The sequence below is a fragment of the Callorhinchus milii genome, unplaced genomic scaffold (assembly GCF_018977255.1).
Source record: "Callorhinchus milii isolate IMCB2004 unplaced genomic scaffold, IMCB_Cmil_1.0 Scaffold2, whole genome shotgun sequence".
Classification (NCBI taxonomy): domain Eukaryota; kingdom Metazoa; phylum Chordata; class Chondrichthyes; order Chimaeriformes; family Callorhinchidae; genus Callorhinchus; species Callorhinchus milii.
Window position 1 is genome coordinate 78,871,335 of NW_024704743.1, and position 17,298 is coordinate 78,888,632.

The 17,298-nt window shown below is 38.1% G+C and overlaps 1 protein-coding gene across 3 annotated transcripts in view; it reads left to right on the forward strand.

Annotated features, from left to right (window-relative positions):
• The window catches only part of LOC103185090 (NEDD4-like E3 ubiquitin-protein ligase WWP1), a 58,918-nt gene that overhangs the window by 25,090 nt on the left and 16,530 nt on the right, over positions 1 to 17,298 (forward strand). For 2 of the 3 annotated variants that reach the window (XM_042332311.1, XM_042332310.1), the window contains exons 2-15: positions 1,655 to 1,745; positions 2,471 to 2,609; positions 3,197 to 3,321; positions 4,725 to 4,862; positions 4,963 to 5,029; positions 5,392 to 5,570; positions 7,218 to 7,620; positions 8,507 to 8,602; positions 9,060 to 9,234; positions 9,911 to 9,965; positions 11,203 to 11,287; positions 11,815 to 11,943; positions 15,302 to 15,374; positions 16,294 to 16,365. In XM_042332311.1, coding sequence (XP_042188245.1) covers positions 1,676 to 1,745; positions 2,471 to 2,609; positions 3,197 to 3,321; positions 4,725 to 4,862; positions 4,963 to 5,029; positions 5,392 to 5,570; positions 7,218 to 7,620; positions 8,507 to 8,602; positions 9,060 to 9,234; positions 9,911 to 9,965; positions 11,203 to 11,287; positions 11,815 to 11,943; positions 15,302 to 15,374; positions 16,294 to 16,365 — 1,806 coding nt within the window. In that variant the 5' untranslated portion in view covers positions 1,655 to 1,675. Of the gene's footprint in view, positions 1 to 1,654; positions 1,746 to 2,470; positions 2,610 to 3,196; positions 3,322 to 4,724; positions 4,863 to 4,962; positions 5,030 to 5,391; positions 5,571 to 7,217; positions 7,621 to 7,962; positions 8,168 to 8,506; positions 8,603 to 9,059; positions 9,235 to 9,910; positions 9,966 to 11,202; positions 11,288 to 11,814; positions 11,944 to 15,301; positions 15,375 to 16,293; positions 16,366 to 17,298 lie in introns of those variants that run through there. The other variant, XM_007903442.2, reaches the window with a different exon arrangement.

Consider the following 17,298-nt stretch of genomic DNA (forward strand, 5'->3'; position numbering starts at 1 on the left):
TTCCGGACTGCCTTAGTAAGGTGGAGTGTGCAACCATGGATGGTGATGCTGTCAGCGTCTGAGATGTGGAGGTGCTGACGGGAGCCAATCAGGAGAGCCTCGGTCTTATTGACGTTCAACTGAAGAAAGTTAGCTCTCATCCAGGACTTGATATCTGACAGATATCCTTCAGGACAGCAGTGGTGCTGGAGTCAAGGGTGGAGGCAGAGAGGTACACAGTTACTCCATTTTACAGTATATCCTGTGAAGTGTTTTGAGACATCCTCCTGACATGAAAGGTGCCATATCAAACGTAAGGATTCTTATGATTAATACGATGCATTGAAATAACTTTATATTCTTTATTTATACTGCACTTCTAATGTATATCTAACCAATTAGGTTATTCGTAACATCCAGTTTTGACTATGCAAACTCCCTGTTTGTCGGCCTCTCCAACTCCTCCCTCGATGCACTGAAAATCATCCAGAACTCTGCAGCCCATGTTGTCTTCTGCACTGGGCTCCGTGACTCTATCATCCCCATCCTCACCCGACTCCACTGGCTTCCCATTACACAGAGGATACAGTTCAAGATCCTGTTCCTCACCTTCAAAGCCTCCATGGCCTTGCTTCCCCCTACCTCTGCGATCTCCTAACTCCCTACCAACCTGTCTGCTCCCTCAGTTCAGCGGGCTCCGGCCTGCTTTATGTTTTAATTATTTATTTAATTTAATAATTAATTGATGTTTTAATTAATGTTATATATTCATGTCTCCCGCCCTGCCCGCCCCACCATTGGCGGACGGGCCATCAGCCATTCTGCCCCACTGTCTGGAACTACATCCTGGAGTCCCTCTACTTCACCCCTCCTTCAAGACTCGTCTCAAGACCCTCTCTTCAACAATTCCTTTGGTCACTCTTCTCCCCCCCCTGATCTCCATCCTCCCCGATCCTGACTCCCAGCTCGGATCAGAAACACTGATTCTCCAGCGAGATGGGATGTCCTTCCGAAGTGAAAGGCGCTAAACAAATGTCATTTTGTCGTTGTCGTAGGTACAAACTGCAGAAATGCATTTTCTGTATTTTGGTGTTGCTTTATTGGTCCATTTTGTGAATGGACTATGTGTTTGGGGTTAATTTTCTAATCGTGGAAGGTAAGCAGTCTGTTTGGAGCTGAGCTACAAGCTGACTTGCTTAGCAACGGTATGTCATAAGTCAACTCTCTTGGCAGTCTTAGTAGTCTGGTTCCTGAACAGTCGGATCTGCAGTACTCCAGGTCACTGGTGAGGACAGACCAGCCAGTCTTGGTCATTGACAGGAATAATCCTTTGTGGGACATTGCTCAAATTGGCTGCTATGTTTGCCTACAAAATACAGTCAATATGCTTTACAGTAATCCTGTGAAGCACTTTGAGATGTTTTGACATGGAAGGTGCCATATCAACTACAAGGATTATTATAAACAAAGAATATTTGCACTTCACACAGCGCATGGGATCCAGCAGATGCACAGGAAGTGACCCCACAGGCTGTGAGGTGAAACCTGCTATTGCAGCCTTGTTATAAGTTTGTTTGGGATTTTATGGACCCAAACAATGGCCTTCTAATGAGGTTCAACTGTTTGTTTAATGTTTAAAGTTCTTCATAGGCTGTTGTTTGCACTTCTTTTGTAGGCTAACAGTGTAGCCATTGACATGGCCACAGCCTATTCAAGAACTGACACCAGTAACAATCATAATGGAAGATCACAGTTGCACGTAACTGGTAAGTATGAATTCTTTTTAAGACTCTGTTACATAAATAGCTTTCCATAGTTAAACTCAAGTATGGTAAATTAGATGTAACATAAGCCAATAAGGTGTCTAAATTGTTTTTAATTCTCCAGTATACAATTAATACAGAAATATTAAACAATGAAAAGAGATTCAGGGAAAAATTGACAGTGCACTATGATTTCTAGTTTGTATTTTGCTTTATGCCCTCCAAATGCAGAAAGTGACATTGATTACTGTGACTTCTAATATGCTTGCCTTTATGAACTGTAAATTGGTAACTTTTCAGTCAGTTACATTTAAGAGATTGTCAGCGCTTGATTTATTTTTAACCTAAAGAATGTTAGTTATTTTTAAACTAGAGGTAAAGGTGTGTCTCTAAATAACTTAATTATTGTAGTTGATCCTTTAAATTCATACAATACTGTAACATTGCATTTTTCCTATAGTAGAGCACATTAATATAATCTGTTCAAATAATACTGGGTAGTAATGTTTAGCAAAATTATTTTAAAGTAGGATGACCTTAATACAGAGAGAACATTTTAAGGAAAAGTACAATTAAGACAATATTTTAATTGCTGAATATTTTGACCATCTAGTTTAGTAATACTTTAATTTTACTAAATTTGTATGATGCATGTTGTGTAGGATTTTCTGGTTTAGCTCAGACAATGTTAACAGTGGTTTTATGAATTTCACGTTTTTGCTTAACAGTTGCTTCTGCAAAACTGAAAAGAAGAAAAANTTGGTTTGGAACTGCCATCTATGTAGAGTTATCAGCAGAAGGAGAACTAAAGAAAACTGCAAAGTCAAATAGTTCTTCCAATCCAAAATGGGATGAGGACTTAACAGTGTAAGCATAATTGTAGAATCATTGTTTTCAGTTTTATTAAATGCACATTCAGTCTTGGGCTACATTTAAGTCCTGTTCTTTGTAAATTTGATGATACACTCCCATTTGGGTTACGTGGTGCACTGTGCAAGTAGTTGCACCACAAATTGCTTCAGTATTCTGCATGTTTAGTACAAATATGAGAACACATGATCAATGAAGTGTTTTATTTATTTCAGATGATCAAGATGCAAATGACATTCAATATTTTTAAACACTGATCTTAAAGTATTTCAATGAATAGAAGGAAATTAACCTCTGAATAGCAAAAACAACTTAATTCCTATTTTTCTTTAACACTCCTAATTTGTTTGAAATGAGCAAATGTGCATTTCATTAGGTTTTTCTTATCAGTTACATTTAAATTCACAGTTAGAATGTCACTTTTGCATGTGATTTTTCTGAAATAAAAGCACATCTCTGATTATTGCAGGAATTTATCAATGAAATGCCTTTGTTTAGTATTTACAAATATTTATTAAGTATACCTGTGAGCATGCTGGATTGAAATAATGTAAAATGCTAAAGTATCTCTTTCCCTGAAACAGGAATGTAGCACAGCACACAAAGTTGGATTTTAAAATCTGGAGCCATCACACTTTAAAATCAGATGCTTTACTAGGGAAAGCCACTTTAGACATCAACCAAGCTTTGGAATTGCACAACAGAAAATGTAAGTTTTGAAGTTAATCACTTTTGTCACCTACTGGCTTGACTCATCAAATACACTCTTTGCTATTTTCCCCAGTTTCACATGTACTGTCTAGCAAGGTCGATCGGCCACATCCTCATCTGCACCAACTCCACCCCAATCCCCGCCAGGCTCCACTGCTTCCCTGTCTCCCAACATATGGATTTCAAGGTACCTCACCCTCACATGCAAATCCCTTCAGGCCCCAGCATCTCTGATCTCCTCGTATCTCACTCCTCTGCCTGTCCCCTAAACTCAGCTAAAACAAGCCTCCTGCGTCCCGCCAATCACTCTACTTCACCATTGGTGGCTAAGTCTTCAGTCATTATGCCTCAACCTCTGGAACTCCCTGCTGCATCCTTTCACTTTGCTTTCTCTCTACCCTCAAATCCTTACAACCTACCTCTGGTCACCTTCACCAGTTCCCTTCCTCCTATCTTGGGGTCCAACCCTTGCACTGTGAAGCAATCTGAGATATTATGCTACGTAAAGGATGCTATATAAATGTAAGTTGTTGCAATGTAAGTACACTGCCCTGGATGTGGTTGGCAAGTTGATCTGGAGGGTAATTTTGTTTTGGTCAGCCAGGTGTCTGACATATGCAGAAACCTATCACAATACTTAAGAATATCCAAACCATACTGAGAGTTCCACATATTCATGACACCTACACAATTTCCCTGGCTGGAATGGAACATGTGCACTCTCCCCAGAGGGATGCACCCTGGTTAACTGAATCCCAGAGAGTATTAGGTATAGGTTGGTGAAAACCAAGTCAAGGAAACCCCAGATTGTGTGTTGTGCTCTTGCTGGAATTTAACCAACTGAAACTACATGCCATTGGAAACACTTTAGGGCAAACTTCTTTATACTTCTGCTACTACCTCTTATCCCCTGGCTGCCAAGATTCATCATTGCTTTCTCTCATTGTTTCCAAGTTTGATTATGCCAATGGCCTGCTTGCCGGACTCCCCAACTCTTCCTTACCCAGACTGCAGACAATATAAAACTCTGCAGCCTGTATCCTTTCCACCAGGTTCTGAGAGCCTATCACTCCCAATCTCACTTAGCTCGATTGTCTCCCCGTCCCCCAGTAGACAGAATTCAGGATCATTTTTCTTACCTTCATATTCCTCCCCAGTCTCTGCCCCACCTTTGTGACATACTTCATCCTTACTGACCTGGCTGTCCCCTTTGCCCACCGAATAACTTAAATTTGCTTCATGTCCCCCACCCTATCCTCCCCACAGGTGGCAGAAGAGCTTTCAGACCACATGTTCAGTCATCTTTTTCCTCCCACTCCTTTTGGTTTGCACCCCCAGCTTGGGTGCAGTGCAAAGTACTATATAAATGATTCTTTATTTTTATTTCTTATTTTTTAATAGTGGAGAATGTTAAAGAAGTATTAAAGCTCACCTTGGAAAATAAGAATCGGGTAGTGCAAACTGGTGAGCTTACTGTTTTCCTTGATGGTATGACAATGGATCAGGAATCTGTACCTAATGGCACTGCACCAGCAACCAGTAAGTATATTTTATCTATAACACAGATCTATATTTGTAGTGCCAACAATTGTAGAATGACTTTTCTTGTGTGTCTATTAATTGATGTTCTTTTGTGCAGAAGTTCAGCAAAATGGAGATGCCATCCATGTAAATGGTGGTGACACATCTGGAAGGGCTAGAACAAGGTGTGTAAATGCTTTATAAAAGTGGAGCATCATGTTTATGAATGAAGGATGATCAATTTACTTAATGATAAATCCATGTGACATCAGTGCAATCACTCTAAAAATTCAAAGATTATTCTGTTCACTATAGCTAGATTTCTTAGTTTCTGATTTTAATTGGTATTTTTTTTCAGCAAGTTTTCCCATTTCCTTCATATTGAAGGAAATTAATTCACAATGTTAGAGGCTGACAATTAATTCACGCAGGAAGTGGTGTCTGGGGCAATCTTATCACCTGGAACTCCTGTTCCTATGAGATAATTTGAGCTGAATTAATTAGTATCTTCAACCTTGAATATTATTTGTTTCTTCCCTCCCCCAAGATCTTGCACAGAAACCTCCAACTGCGCAGACAGTCCATCAACAAGTTTTTCACGACAGTCTGCAGCCAATTCTCCGGTTTTGAATGGGGAAAGTAATAGCTCACCTACCCACGAAGCTGCCAGGCCTAAAAGTGCACCAGCGCCAAAACCTATTGAGACCCAAGCTGTTAACAGTACTGGTAAGTAGCTGTGGATTTGTGATGATTACTGAGCATTTTATTTATGAAACTAGTACTTTGTTTTATTACTGCAGCCTCTGTTCTGAATCTTGCCTTAATCCTCAATTTAGTTATCTTACCATTCTTTCACATAACTGAGTGCACCAGAGCAAGAAGCACAGCAATTGCAACCTTCAGAAATCCAATTGAATATTTGTAAACATTGAAATAATTGTAACCAGTTGAAATGTTTATTCAATTTATAGTATTTGTACTAATGTATGGTAAAGGCTGGATACTAACAGAGTTTGAAGAGTTGAGAAAAACTAAACAACTCAGGAAAGAAGAATGGATTGGATCCAAATCCAGTATGTTATGTGGAGGATAATTAGTAAATTTAGAATTTACGTAATGTGTTATCATGCTCTATTTAGTTTTGTTTTCATGTAATTTCAAGACAATTCTTCGAAGTACGCTCTTATGAAGTTATGAAAAGGGGAGGACCGGGGCACATTTAATTGCTTCTGCAGACTCCCAAAAGAAATCCTTTGTCATAATCTGGGCCAATAGAAAAGGGTGGCTGCAATTTTTCCGCAGAATTCGCTACAAACCCCCTCCTTCGCTAAAAACCCCACCTTTGCTACAAAACCCCTTATTCCGACCTCACCGCGCGCGCCCCCTCCGGCCCGACGCGCGCCCCCCCCGGCCCGGCGCGCGCCCCCCCCGGCCCGACGCGCGCCCCCTCCGGCCCGGCGCTCGCCCCCTCCAGCCCGTCGCGCGCGCCCTGGTTTTCTGCGTGTGCCAGGCACCTGGCTGGCCCAAAAGCAAAATCATATATGACTGCTTGAATATCAGCATAAATTCTCTCGTTCCAGAGAAATTGCTGAGCAAATTACTAAAAGTAAAATAAACCCATAATTTATTGAAAGAATAGATTATTTGCGCTTAACAGTAAGCAAAATTTTCATAAATCAAGGCAGGGAAATTTATGGCTAGACATTATAAGGCATTATGAGATGCATTACATCAGGGTTGCACCATAGAGATCTTATTCAGACAAAAATCCAATATAATTTGAAGATTTTGATGCCAATTTAGTCTTTTGACCCTCAATTTAGAATAACGTGCAGTTAATGAAAACACTTTTCTACTCTTAAATGGGGTTTATTCTTCCTAAAATGAACTTTACTGGCTGCACAAATCTATGGTAAACTAATTTAGATTCAGTGGTTCTACGTTTTTTGAAAAAGAAACATTTTGCAGTAATGCGAACAACTCGTACAGCGAATTGTTTGAATCTGGAATGCATTGCCTGAAAGGGTGGTGGAAGCCAATTCAATAACAACTTTTAAGAGAGAAGTAGATCATTATTTGGGGAGGACGGGATTGCAGGGTTATGGGGAGAGAGCGGGGGAGTTGGATTGAATTGGATTGCTCTTTTCAAAGTGCCGGCACAGACATGATGGGCTGAATGGCTCCTTCTGTGCTGTATAATTCTATGATTCTATATTGCATTCTAACATATTAGCCTGCTTGTGTTTTTGAGTAGCAGTGTGCAGAAGCAGTACAAACAGTGAAGTTTGAAGATCCTTAAACATAAACAATATTTGTGTGCAACAATCAGAAATTTGTGTAAATTAGTTGTGTAATTTTTTATCTTTTTTTTAGTAAATGGAGAATCAACGCCAACATCATCATCATCATCACCCTCATCAATAACTGTGACTGTAATGTCTGTCAGTGAAGCTACAACAGAATCTACAGTGACTTCTACGCCTACAGTTTGCACTAACAATACTGCTACAACTACTATTACTACAACTTTATCTTCCATTACTACGGCAAGTTTATTAGGTACAACTACAACTGCTACAAGCAATACCACAACTTCAGCAACAAGCACACCTAGTAACTGCGCAGCTGCTGGTGATTCTGCAGTAACAACAGTTACGGACTCTGCTGCCGGAAGCAATACAGGGGCAGACAGTGGAAAACCTGGACATTCAAATACACCTGATGAGGCTGTTAGACAGCAGCCAAACAGCATCAACACGGAACCATTGCCAACTGGGTATGTACATGAGCACTTTGTCTGATTAATTAACAGAATTATAGGATGGGGATTGCTGTTTGATCAAAATAGCCTGTTTGACTTGGAAATTTGGGATTTGATTATTTTTTATCAAAATGTAATTGATCCTTTGAATACCAGATGCTTATTGGTTTTAAAATGCATGCATTATGTTTTGAAGACATTCTAACATAAATTATGAAGTAGAATTAAGTGTACTGTCACTAAGAATTTCTGTATTAAGATTAATCTCAGAACAATTCATAAAATCAATTGTATCTGTAAGAATAACTTCAACATTCAAAAGGTTGATTAAATTATTGATTGATATTTTATAATACTAACGATTTTTTAAATTGTGTATAATATCTGGCTTGAACTGTACTTGGAGCATTGTACCAAGGGCCTGCTGTGTTTTATATTTTTCCCAACCCAGTTTTCTTCTTTTACTTTTCTTGTTGTGGAGATGGTGACTCATGTAGGGTATGGTACAGATGGTGGCAGCTGTTTGGTGCCTTGCCCTAGAAGCCATATGTAAGGCCACACAGTGAGTTTCCATGACCACGCATTTACAAAATAATTTTTTTTGGCATAATGCAGTCAATATGATGGTTGGTTGGATGCTAGTATCTGTTATGTAATTTTACATTCTTCAAAGGTTCTTATAATAACTATAATAATCCTTGCATTTGATATAGCGTCTTATCATAGTAGATGCATGCTTTACCTTAATTTTGAATAATTGCACTGTCAATGGTGGAGCAAAGTGAAATTCAATGATTTATAATGAATTGCAAGGTACATAAGTCAATTTAATTCACAAGTCCTTCTATAAATGAAATTTAAACTTTTCATTTAAACCTTTCTTTGATTTTACTTCTTGAAGGTGGGAGCAAAGAAAAGATCCTCATGGTAGAACATATTATGTTGACCATAACACAAGAACCACAACGTGGGAAAGACCGCAGCCCTTGCCACCTGGGTGAGTTAAACTGAATTGTACTGGTGTGCACTTAAATAATAATAATAATCATTGCATTTGATATAGTGCATTATCACGTCTTCGAGATATCTCAAAGCACTTCACAGAATATACTGTAAAGTGAATTGACGGTATATTTTGTGAGCGAAACACGGCAGCCAATTGCGCACAGCAGTGTCCCACAAATAGTCGTGGATTGAGTGACCAATTTATTATTATTATTTTGAAGGAATTATTACTCCCGGAAAAGAGATATGCCAATCGACTAACAACCTATTGCTAGGTAAGCAGAGGTGTGTGGAGTAAGGAAACTTGCCCAACATTTTGCCATGCTGGGAATTGAACCCAGGTCTCTCCCTTGCGAGGCGAGTGCTCTAAACACTCAGCAACAGGAATCCACTTGCTTCTTTAACTGCTTATATGTTCAGTGTTATTCTCATAAAGCTTTCTCTACCAGATGGGAAAGGCGGGTTGATGACCGAGGCAGAGTGTACTATGTGGATCATAACACCAGGACAACCACATGGCAGCGGCCAACAATGGAATCAGTCAGGAACTTTGAGCAATGGCAATCTCAGCGGAATCAGCTACAGGGAGCGATGCAGCAATTCAACCAACGATACCTCTATTCGGTAAGTAATTGGCTCATTCTTGTCCAATAATTTTCTCATTGCATTAAAAAATGAACAAGTAATGTTAATAACAAGCACTGGAATATTCAGGAGTAGTTGACACTCTGGCGACTGAATTTTCAAAAATAGTCCCGAGATGGTGTGAGCTAAAACAGTCAATTTACAGCGGAAGAATTTTATGCCATGATTAGAAGCTGAAATTGCATATATAATACTTCGTAAATTGTGCATTCAAAACTGTTTAATTTTGCATTACAAAGAGCTTGCAGAGGTTGTTTTTTTCATTTTATTTAAAATGTACTCTTACAAGATTTATGAATTTGTCTTTGAATAAAACAAAGTGTCCCAGTGCACTATGCTATCAACTAGTAGGACACAAAAATGCTAATCCCCAGTCAGTCATTTCTGGATGCCAGCCAGATGATGGAAGGAGATTGCAGGTGAATTGAGAAAATTAGAGGGTGAAACAATGTGGGGTTTTGTACAGTAAGTAAGTAGCATTAATCTAACCTTATGTGAAGTTAGTTGATGGATGGGTGCTTTTTTGGGGTAGGGGAGGGAGGGAAATGGACCTAAACAGAAAGAAACAAGATTACAGCATTACTAATGTTTTATTTTATCCATTTTAATACCTATCCTTTGATACAGGTAATTACATACCTATTATTTTCAACAGGCCTCAATGTTATCAGCAGAAAACGATCCTCTTGGCCCTTTACCACCTGGCTGGGGTAAGTTTTATCATTTCGGTAGAGGTCAAACCTTATGTGAGAAATACTACACAATAGTAAATTATTCAGCATATCACTCCCATTCTAAAAAGGAACATGCTGTGATTTGTGTATTTTTCTCAGGATTGTTCCTAAAACTGGTAAAGGTGCAGTTTCTGTTGAATTTCTGTAGTTTGGCTACATAAATAATAGTCTGTGAAACCGATATTTAGTTATGAAGAGTTTCACTTAATCTCTACATTTGCACACTGCTCAATGTGCACAATCATTGTTTCTTAAGAAATGCACCCATGAAATCAAGAATGGAAATAGTATTGAATGGTGGCTGGTAGTCGGTCTTGATTGAAATGTGTCAACAGAATTAAAGCCAATTTAAATCATTATTACGCAAGAATGTTATCTGTCTGACACATATGTGATGAGTGACTTAAGGGTGGAGGAAGAGAGAGATGGGCACCAAAAGAAGAGTGACATTGATGAAACTATAGAGGAATTAAATTTTAATCCCTCTTTCTCGCCTCTCTCCATATCAATTAATGTCTAAAGTGAAGAATGGAACGAAACAACTTGCATTTATATAGCACCCTCTAAATAGGTAGGATAGTGTCTTGGAGCACTTTATAAAGAGTCAGGCCCCCCTTGCATTTATATAGCACCCTCCAAATAGGTAGGATAGTGTCTTGGAGCACTTTATAAAGAGTCAGGCCCCCCTTGCATTTATATAGCACCCTCTAAATAGGTAGGATAGTGTCTTGGAGCACTTTATAAAGAGTCAGGCCTCAAGCAGTGGAGTGGGACAAGGATTGAGGGATGGAGTTCCAGTTAGTCGATCGTAAGGGATGAGCAGAAGAGTGGGGAAGGAGAAGATCAGAGAAATAGAGAGCAGAGCTGGGGCATGAAGGCATTTATAGGTGAAAGTGAAGAACTTGAAATCGATTTGCTGGTAGATGAGGGGTCAGTGGAGCCTCAGGTGGACGGGTGATGGGCATGTGGGTGAGGATGCAAGCAGTTATTTTATATAAATTTCAGAGTTTATGAATGGTAGAGCTAAAGAGCCAACGAGGAGTGTTTTTTAAAAGTCCAGATTAGAAGTAACAATGGCTTGGGTAGGCTTTTTGTAGCATTTAGCTACATAGGTGGCGACATAGGCGGGCAATATGGTTGAGGTGTAGAAAAGCAGTCTTGGTCAAGGATCAGAACACAAATCTAATACTTTTTTTTCCTTCATCTACCATAGAAAGGAGGGTGGATGCAAATGATAGAGTTTACTTTGTGAATCATAATACAAAAACCACTCAGTGGGAAGATCCAAGAACACAAGGGTAAGAGTCCAGTATGGAAACTGGTACTGAGGAAATGGATAAATGGTCTAGAGCCCAATGGAAAGTCTTAACGCGCTGAATGAATAGTTATAACTTCTGTAAACTTGTATTTACTGTATGACACATAATAATCCTTGCATTTTATACAGTGCTTTATCATGTCTTCAAGACGACTCTTAGTGCTTCACAGAATATAAAGTGAATTGACTGTATATTTTATGGGCGAAACACGCAGCCGGTTGCGCACAGGTATTAATTTATGGAATTAAATCTAGAGTTTTAACATCTTAGCTTCTTCATTGTGTGTTCTGCCAAAATTCAGACTAAAAGTATTTCACCTTTAGAAATCTTCTGCAAGACAAAACTGATGCATTTTTGACGCATGATGCATTATAAGGACTTAGACCTTTTTGAAATGTTTCCATTGACAGAATTTCTGTGATGTGAATACAAATTACCGCATCTGTTGTTCATCACCTTTGGAGCTATCCTTGTAATTCTGTTCTTGTGCTTTCTGATCTTTGCAGCTTGCAAAATGAAGATCCACTTCCAGAGGGCTGGGAAATCCGTTACACAAGGGAAGGTGTCAGATATTTTGTGGATCATAACACTCGAACAACCACTTTTCAAGATCCTCGCACGGGCAAATCTTCAGTGTAAGTTCAATCCAGGGACAAAGTGGAAGCAATTAAATACCTTTTCTGTATTATAACCGTTTGTCAGTTATCACTTTTACTCTTTTTATTTGCAATACAAGCATTATTGAGTGTACAACAAAATAAGTAAAATGCTTTAAACCCGTTCAAGATTTTACACTATGAAATGTACTTGTCTAAAGTATTGCCAATATGTTTTTTTTTAAACCAAACTCCAAAGAATCTGGCCTGTCATGCACTCCATCCATATATAATTTAATGTCCCTTTTAAATTTGGTCCAATTAAAATAAAAATTAGAACTACACCAAGTGAATAAGATCTGAAAAAGGAGTACAGGTTACCATTTTGGCATTCAGTATCAAAGCAAAGATGCCGACTACCCTTTAAGACTGCTTTATTGTCAACTGACTTCCTTTTCTAGCCAAAAGATCTTTTCAGAAACTGACAAACCAGGCAGTGTTGATCAGATTTAACTCTTGGTTTATCGTATTAGAATAATAAGTAATTATTCTTGTATTTGATAAAGCACCATTCACGTTGGGAGGATGTCTCAAAGCACTTCACAGGATTCATACGAAAGTGTAGTGACTTTTTTGTAGAAAATGCAGCAGCTAACATGCTGTTGTCCTACAGACAGTCATGAAGATGATCAATTTTAACTGGGGTATTGTTGGCCAGGACACAAGGAGAAACCATTATCTTTTTGAATTGAGGCCACGGGATCTTTAATGTCCACTTGAACAGATAGACGAAACCTCAGTTTTATGTCTCATCCGAAGGGCAAGACAAAAGATGTGTTAAACCAAGTTTATCTATTCGTTACAAATTTTAAATAGAAAGCTGTAAGTGGCAGACAATAATACCATTACAGCAATGCCATTTCAGTCCTGTAGCCAAGTGTTCAGAGCATTCGCCTCATAAGAGAGACCTGGGTTTGATTCCCAGCAGGGCAAAATGTTGGGCAGTTTCCTTACTGCAGACACCACTGTTTACCTAGTAGTAAGTAGGAACATGGTTGTTAGTCGATGGTGGATCACTTTTCTGGGGGTAATAATTCTTTCAAAAAAAATAATAAATTGGTCACTTCAATCCATGACTGTTAGTGGGATACTGCTGTGCACAATTGGCTGCCACGTATCGCCCACAAAATATGCAGTCAATTCTTTTTACAGTATATTCTGTGAAGCGCATTGAGACATCTCGAAGACGTGATAAGGCACTATATCAAATGCAAGGATTATTATATACCTGGGCTCAATCTTAGTGAGGAGGAGTTTTAGTTGTTGAGTTTGTGTGCAGAGAGGGAGAGAAAAAAAGCAAGAGCAATGCAATACAATAGATTGTTAGATGTCCTGCAGCATTTTGACCATTTTGTTGGCATGGTTAAGCAAGTTGTTGTTCTCCTGGTTCCTTGAAATCATGTCTTTGGATCTTCCATCTGGGTCTTATCTGTTCTTGAGCAGTTTATAAGTAGTTTACTTGATAATAGGCTACAGTCTTTTTTATTTCTGTATAACAGCTCTTTTAGAGACTTGCTCCAAGCCTCCTTTTTCTGTCGCTAAGCTACAGAAATTCTCATTTTGTCAATTCTCTCCATCAAATCTGTTTTTAACGAATCCCAAAATTAACTTTAATACTGCTGATCTGCAGTTCTGATGAATATACTGTTTGAATCTTACCATATTCATTAATGGATTTTCCCTTTGTGGACAAGAGTGGGAAGAGCCATCTCCAATCAGGTGGCACCCTTTTTGATTGAGCACACTTTAGTTATTTTCACTTCTTGGGATTGATAATAATTTAAAAAGTCTTGTTTTTGATATAGCCCCTTAACACGTCATTGAGAAATCGCAAAGCGCTTCACAGGATTTACCATAGAGTATAGTATTGTATTTTGAAGGTGAATGTGACAGCCATTTTGCAAACTGCAATGCCTTCCAAACAGCTATGAAATGAATGACAATTTTTTTNCTGGGGAACTCTGGGAAAAACAACCTTCTATTTTCAAATAGTGTCATTGAATCTTTAATGTCCACCTGAGCAGTCACAGTAATCCTGTAATATCTGTACTCATTCAGCAATGTATTGTCAGGCGAGGCTTGAACTTGCAACCTTTTGATTCAGAGCAAGAGGGCTCCCAACTGAGCCATGCTAATTGATACCTGTCCCTAAGCTACCTATCCTTCTGGGTATGTTTGGTCTTTTCAGACATTCCCACTCTAATATAAAATAATTATTTATCTGATATATTGTTACAGGTGACAATCTTGTCTTAGTTTCAGTTCTTCCATTTATTTGGCTGATTGTTATATCAACCCCTTTATTCATGACTTGTCTTTCCATTTCTTCTCTGATTAGTGTCACAAATTTACCTCATTGTAACCCTCACAAGCTAACAGGACAAAGGGTCTGGACCCTAATTCAGCTACTCAAAAGATTTTGCATATTCTTGCTCACCATCTTTTGCAATTTGTACCTTGACCAAAATTAACTTTTATACTGCTGATCTACTGCACTGTCTTGAATGGAGTGCTTCCTGCAACAGCGATACGTTCAATGTATTTTTAAGATGCCTTTCACTCCTTTGACTGACAAGATAATTCAAATGAATTGAGTAGTTGAAGTACTCAGAAATGCCATTAGTTTTGACCTGGTTACATCACCTTTTGCAACTAGATCAAACTAAAGATTTGACTGACTGAAGTTTGGTTTTAGACAATCCAGTTGTGGAATTATTTGTAAGAGACGGGAAGTTAAGAAAATGGGTAAACCCACTATTCAGACTTTAAAAGTGAAAGAAAAATATTTAAAAGATTATAGAAAGGAGAAAAAAGATGAAAGGTAGAAGTAAATTAACATTTTTATCATTTCTTATTTTCAAAAAAATTCTGCACTTAATGCTTCCATACAATACTGTGGGCAATAATTGGTATTGCTGTTCACTCCCATTTTATTAATCAGTGTAATCAATATTTCTGCCAAAATATTTTTAACAAAAAAACTTGCAAAGTGTCTTTTTAAAAGCCAGATGTTTCCCTGATGTATACTCGTTACAGCAATAAGGCTGATTTATTTATTATAAAGCTACTCCTGACATTGTTTCGGCATGATATTGTGAGCTGAAATCTTCAAAAAGCTGAATTGGTCCTGTAGCTATTGGCTATAGTTTTTTTTCCAACAATTCACTAAAAGGTTCAGATGCAGGTCCCTCAGTCCATCTGATTTTTGGGATCTTGGCAAATATATTTTTGTGTAATCTTTATTTAACATAAGAAAATCCCTAAGCATATTTAAAACACAACCATTAATAAACGATCTTCTGTCATTTTAAAGCAAAAATGTACTTTACATTCACAGTGCAAAGGGCCCACAAATTGCATACGAACGTAGTTTTCGATGGAAATTAGCACATTTCCGGTATTTGTGTCAGGTAACATCCTTTTTTTCCCCTCTCTGCTTTTCCCTCATTTTAATCCTAAATTGTTACAAACTGTTTTGTAATTGGACTGTTTTCAATTTGACTCTTTGCAAAGTTGTTAATTTAAATTCTAAATGGTAGTCTTCATTCAGCATCCTCTACTCACCACTGGAGTTAAGCCAGACCTAGAGCACGTTCTAGGGAAAACACAACTTTGAATATCTTGGATAAAATGGATATAAAAATGGTACCATTCATTGCAGGGTGTTATAAACTGATGTCAGTAGTCACCAAATAACGGGGTACAAGCTTTCAAGAACTCAGTTGGCTGCCCAAATTATGTCACATGAAGCAAAGAATAATTTAATAATATTTGGTTAATTCTTTTAGACAGGCAGTGCCAACTCAACCAGCTTATTATGTTTCTAAATTGTAAATGATTCAAATGTTCTACTGAAACTCAGGTCCTCAGAAACAAATATTAATTTATTGATTAGGAACAAATTTAGAAATAAACCAATGACTATAAATTTAAAAATATCTACAGAAGATTTGATGGTTAGAAAAGACATCAGAGCAGAATACCAACAAGAGAGCATTGTTATTGCAATGGAAAAACAAATTGCTACTTAGAACTCTTATGGGAGCAGGGAAAAGTGGGTAGGAATTGACTATTGGCACACACAGACTTCAAATGGTGTTGCCCAGTACATATTTTCCCACAACTGGCCTGGCTCATCTCCAGGGGTGTGTGCACAATGGATCTTCTAAGAATGAAGAAGACCCTTCAAAACAGGTAATATTTCTTTATTGTGAGTTTTTTATTGTTTTTTTAACAAAAGTTAAGGTTGCAATTTGACATCTGTTAAATGAGTATTTTATTTTTTCTAAATTGTACTATTGAGTGATATGGATGACTTTATTGTTTCAGTCCAATGCATTGCCGAGTCATGTAAAGATTACTGTTTCCAGACAGACTTTATTTGAAGACTCCTTTCAACAAGTAAGTTGATTTTACTACCACTGTAAATTTCTTTTTTTAAAAAAAATAAAACTCAGCTTTTGGATAATTGTATTCACATCTCAACAAATCTCAGTATAAGGACACCTAAAAGTAAAAACATTTACAGGATATACATTATAAACTGTTTCCAGATGAAAAATCCTACATTTACAATAATAAACCATTTACTCTGTTTTAAAGATAATAATGAGTTAAACGAATGACACATAATTGATTTCCATTCCTGGGATGAAAATGGGGGAAAAGAACCATCACCGTAGAAATGCTATGTATTTGGAACAAAATTGCCTTAGTACAGTGCAGTCATATTATAACACGTTTTGCTAGTACATTGGTCCATTTATAGCCAGATGGGGTGTAGACTCCCATTTATTGTGCATGTGTGCAACTTGATTTCTGTGCCATCCTGCACCCAAATTCCAGTTCATGCAGTAAAATGGCCACGTTCCAGATAATGAGTTTGCCATTGTGTCACTTGCTGTATGGTGTGAAGGAAGTGATGACTACAGTTACTTGATGGGTGTACCTAGGTAAGCGTACTAAAGACGACCAACTTCCAGTTTTATCGGGCTGCTGCCAGCATCATCACTTCCTACGACATGCACATGCATCACACAAGAAACTACATTGGTGATGACCTGGTGAACTGGAAATTGGACTTTATTTTCAATTAAAGAAAGTGGGGTAGCCGGATGTGTACATGGGCAGTGAAATCACTTACCATGGCCTTGTTATAAGGTGGGTTGCGATTTTATGAACCAATCAACCTTCTTATAATAAGGCTCTACTGCTACTGTAACTTCTTAAACAAATACTTTTCTTAACAAAATGACACATTTAAAAGGACTTATTTAAGAGGGCAGCGTTGGAAACTTTAGGGAGCATTCGTGGAAAGGAAAATGATCAGCATCG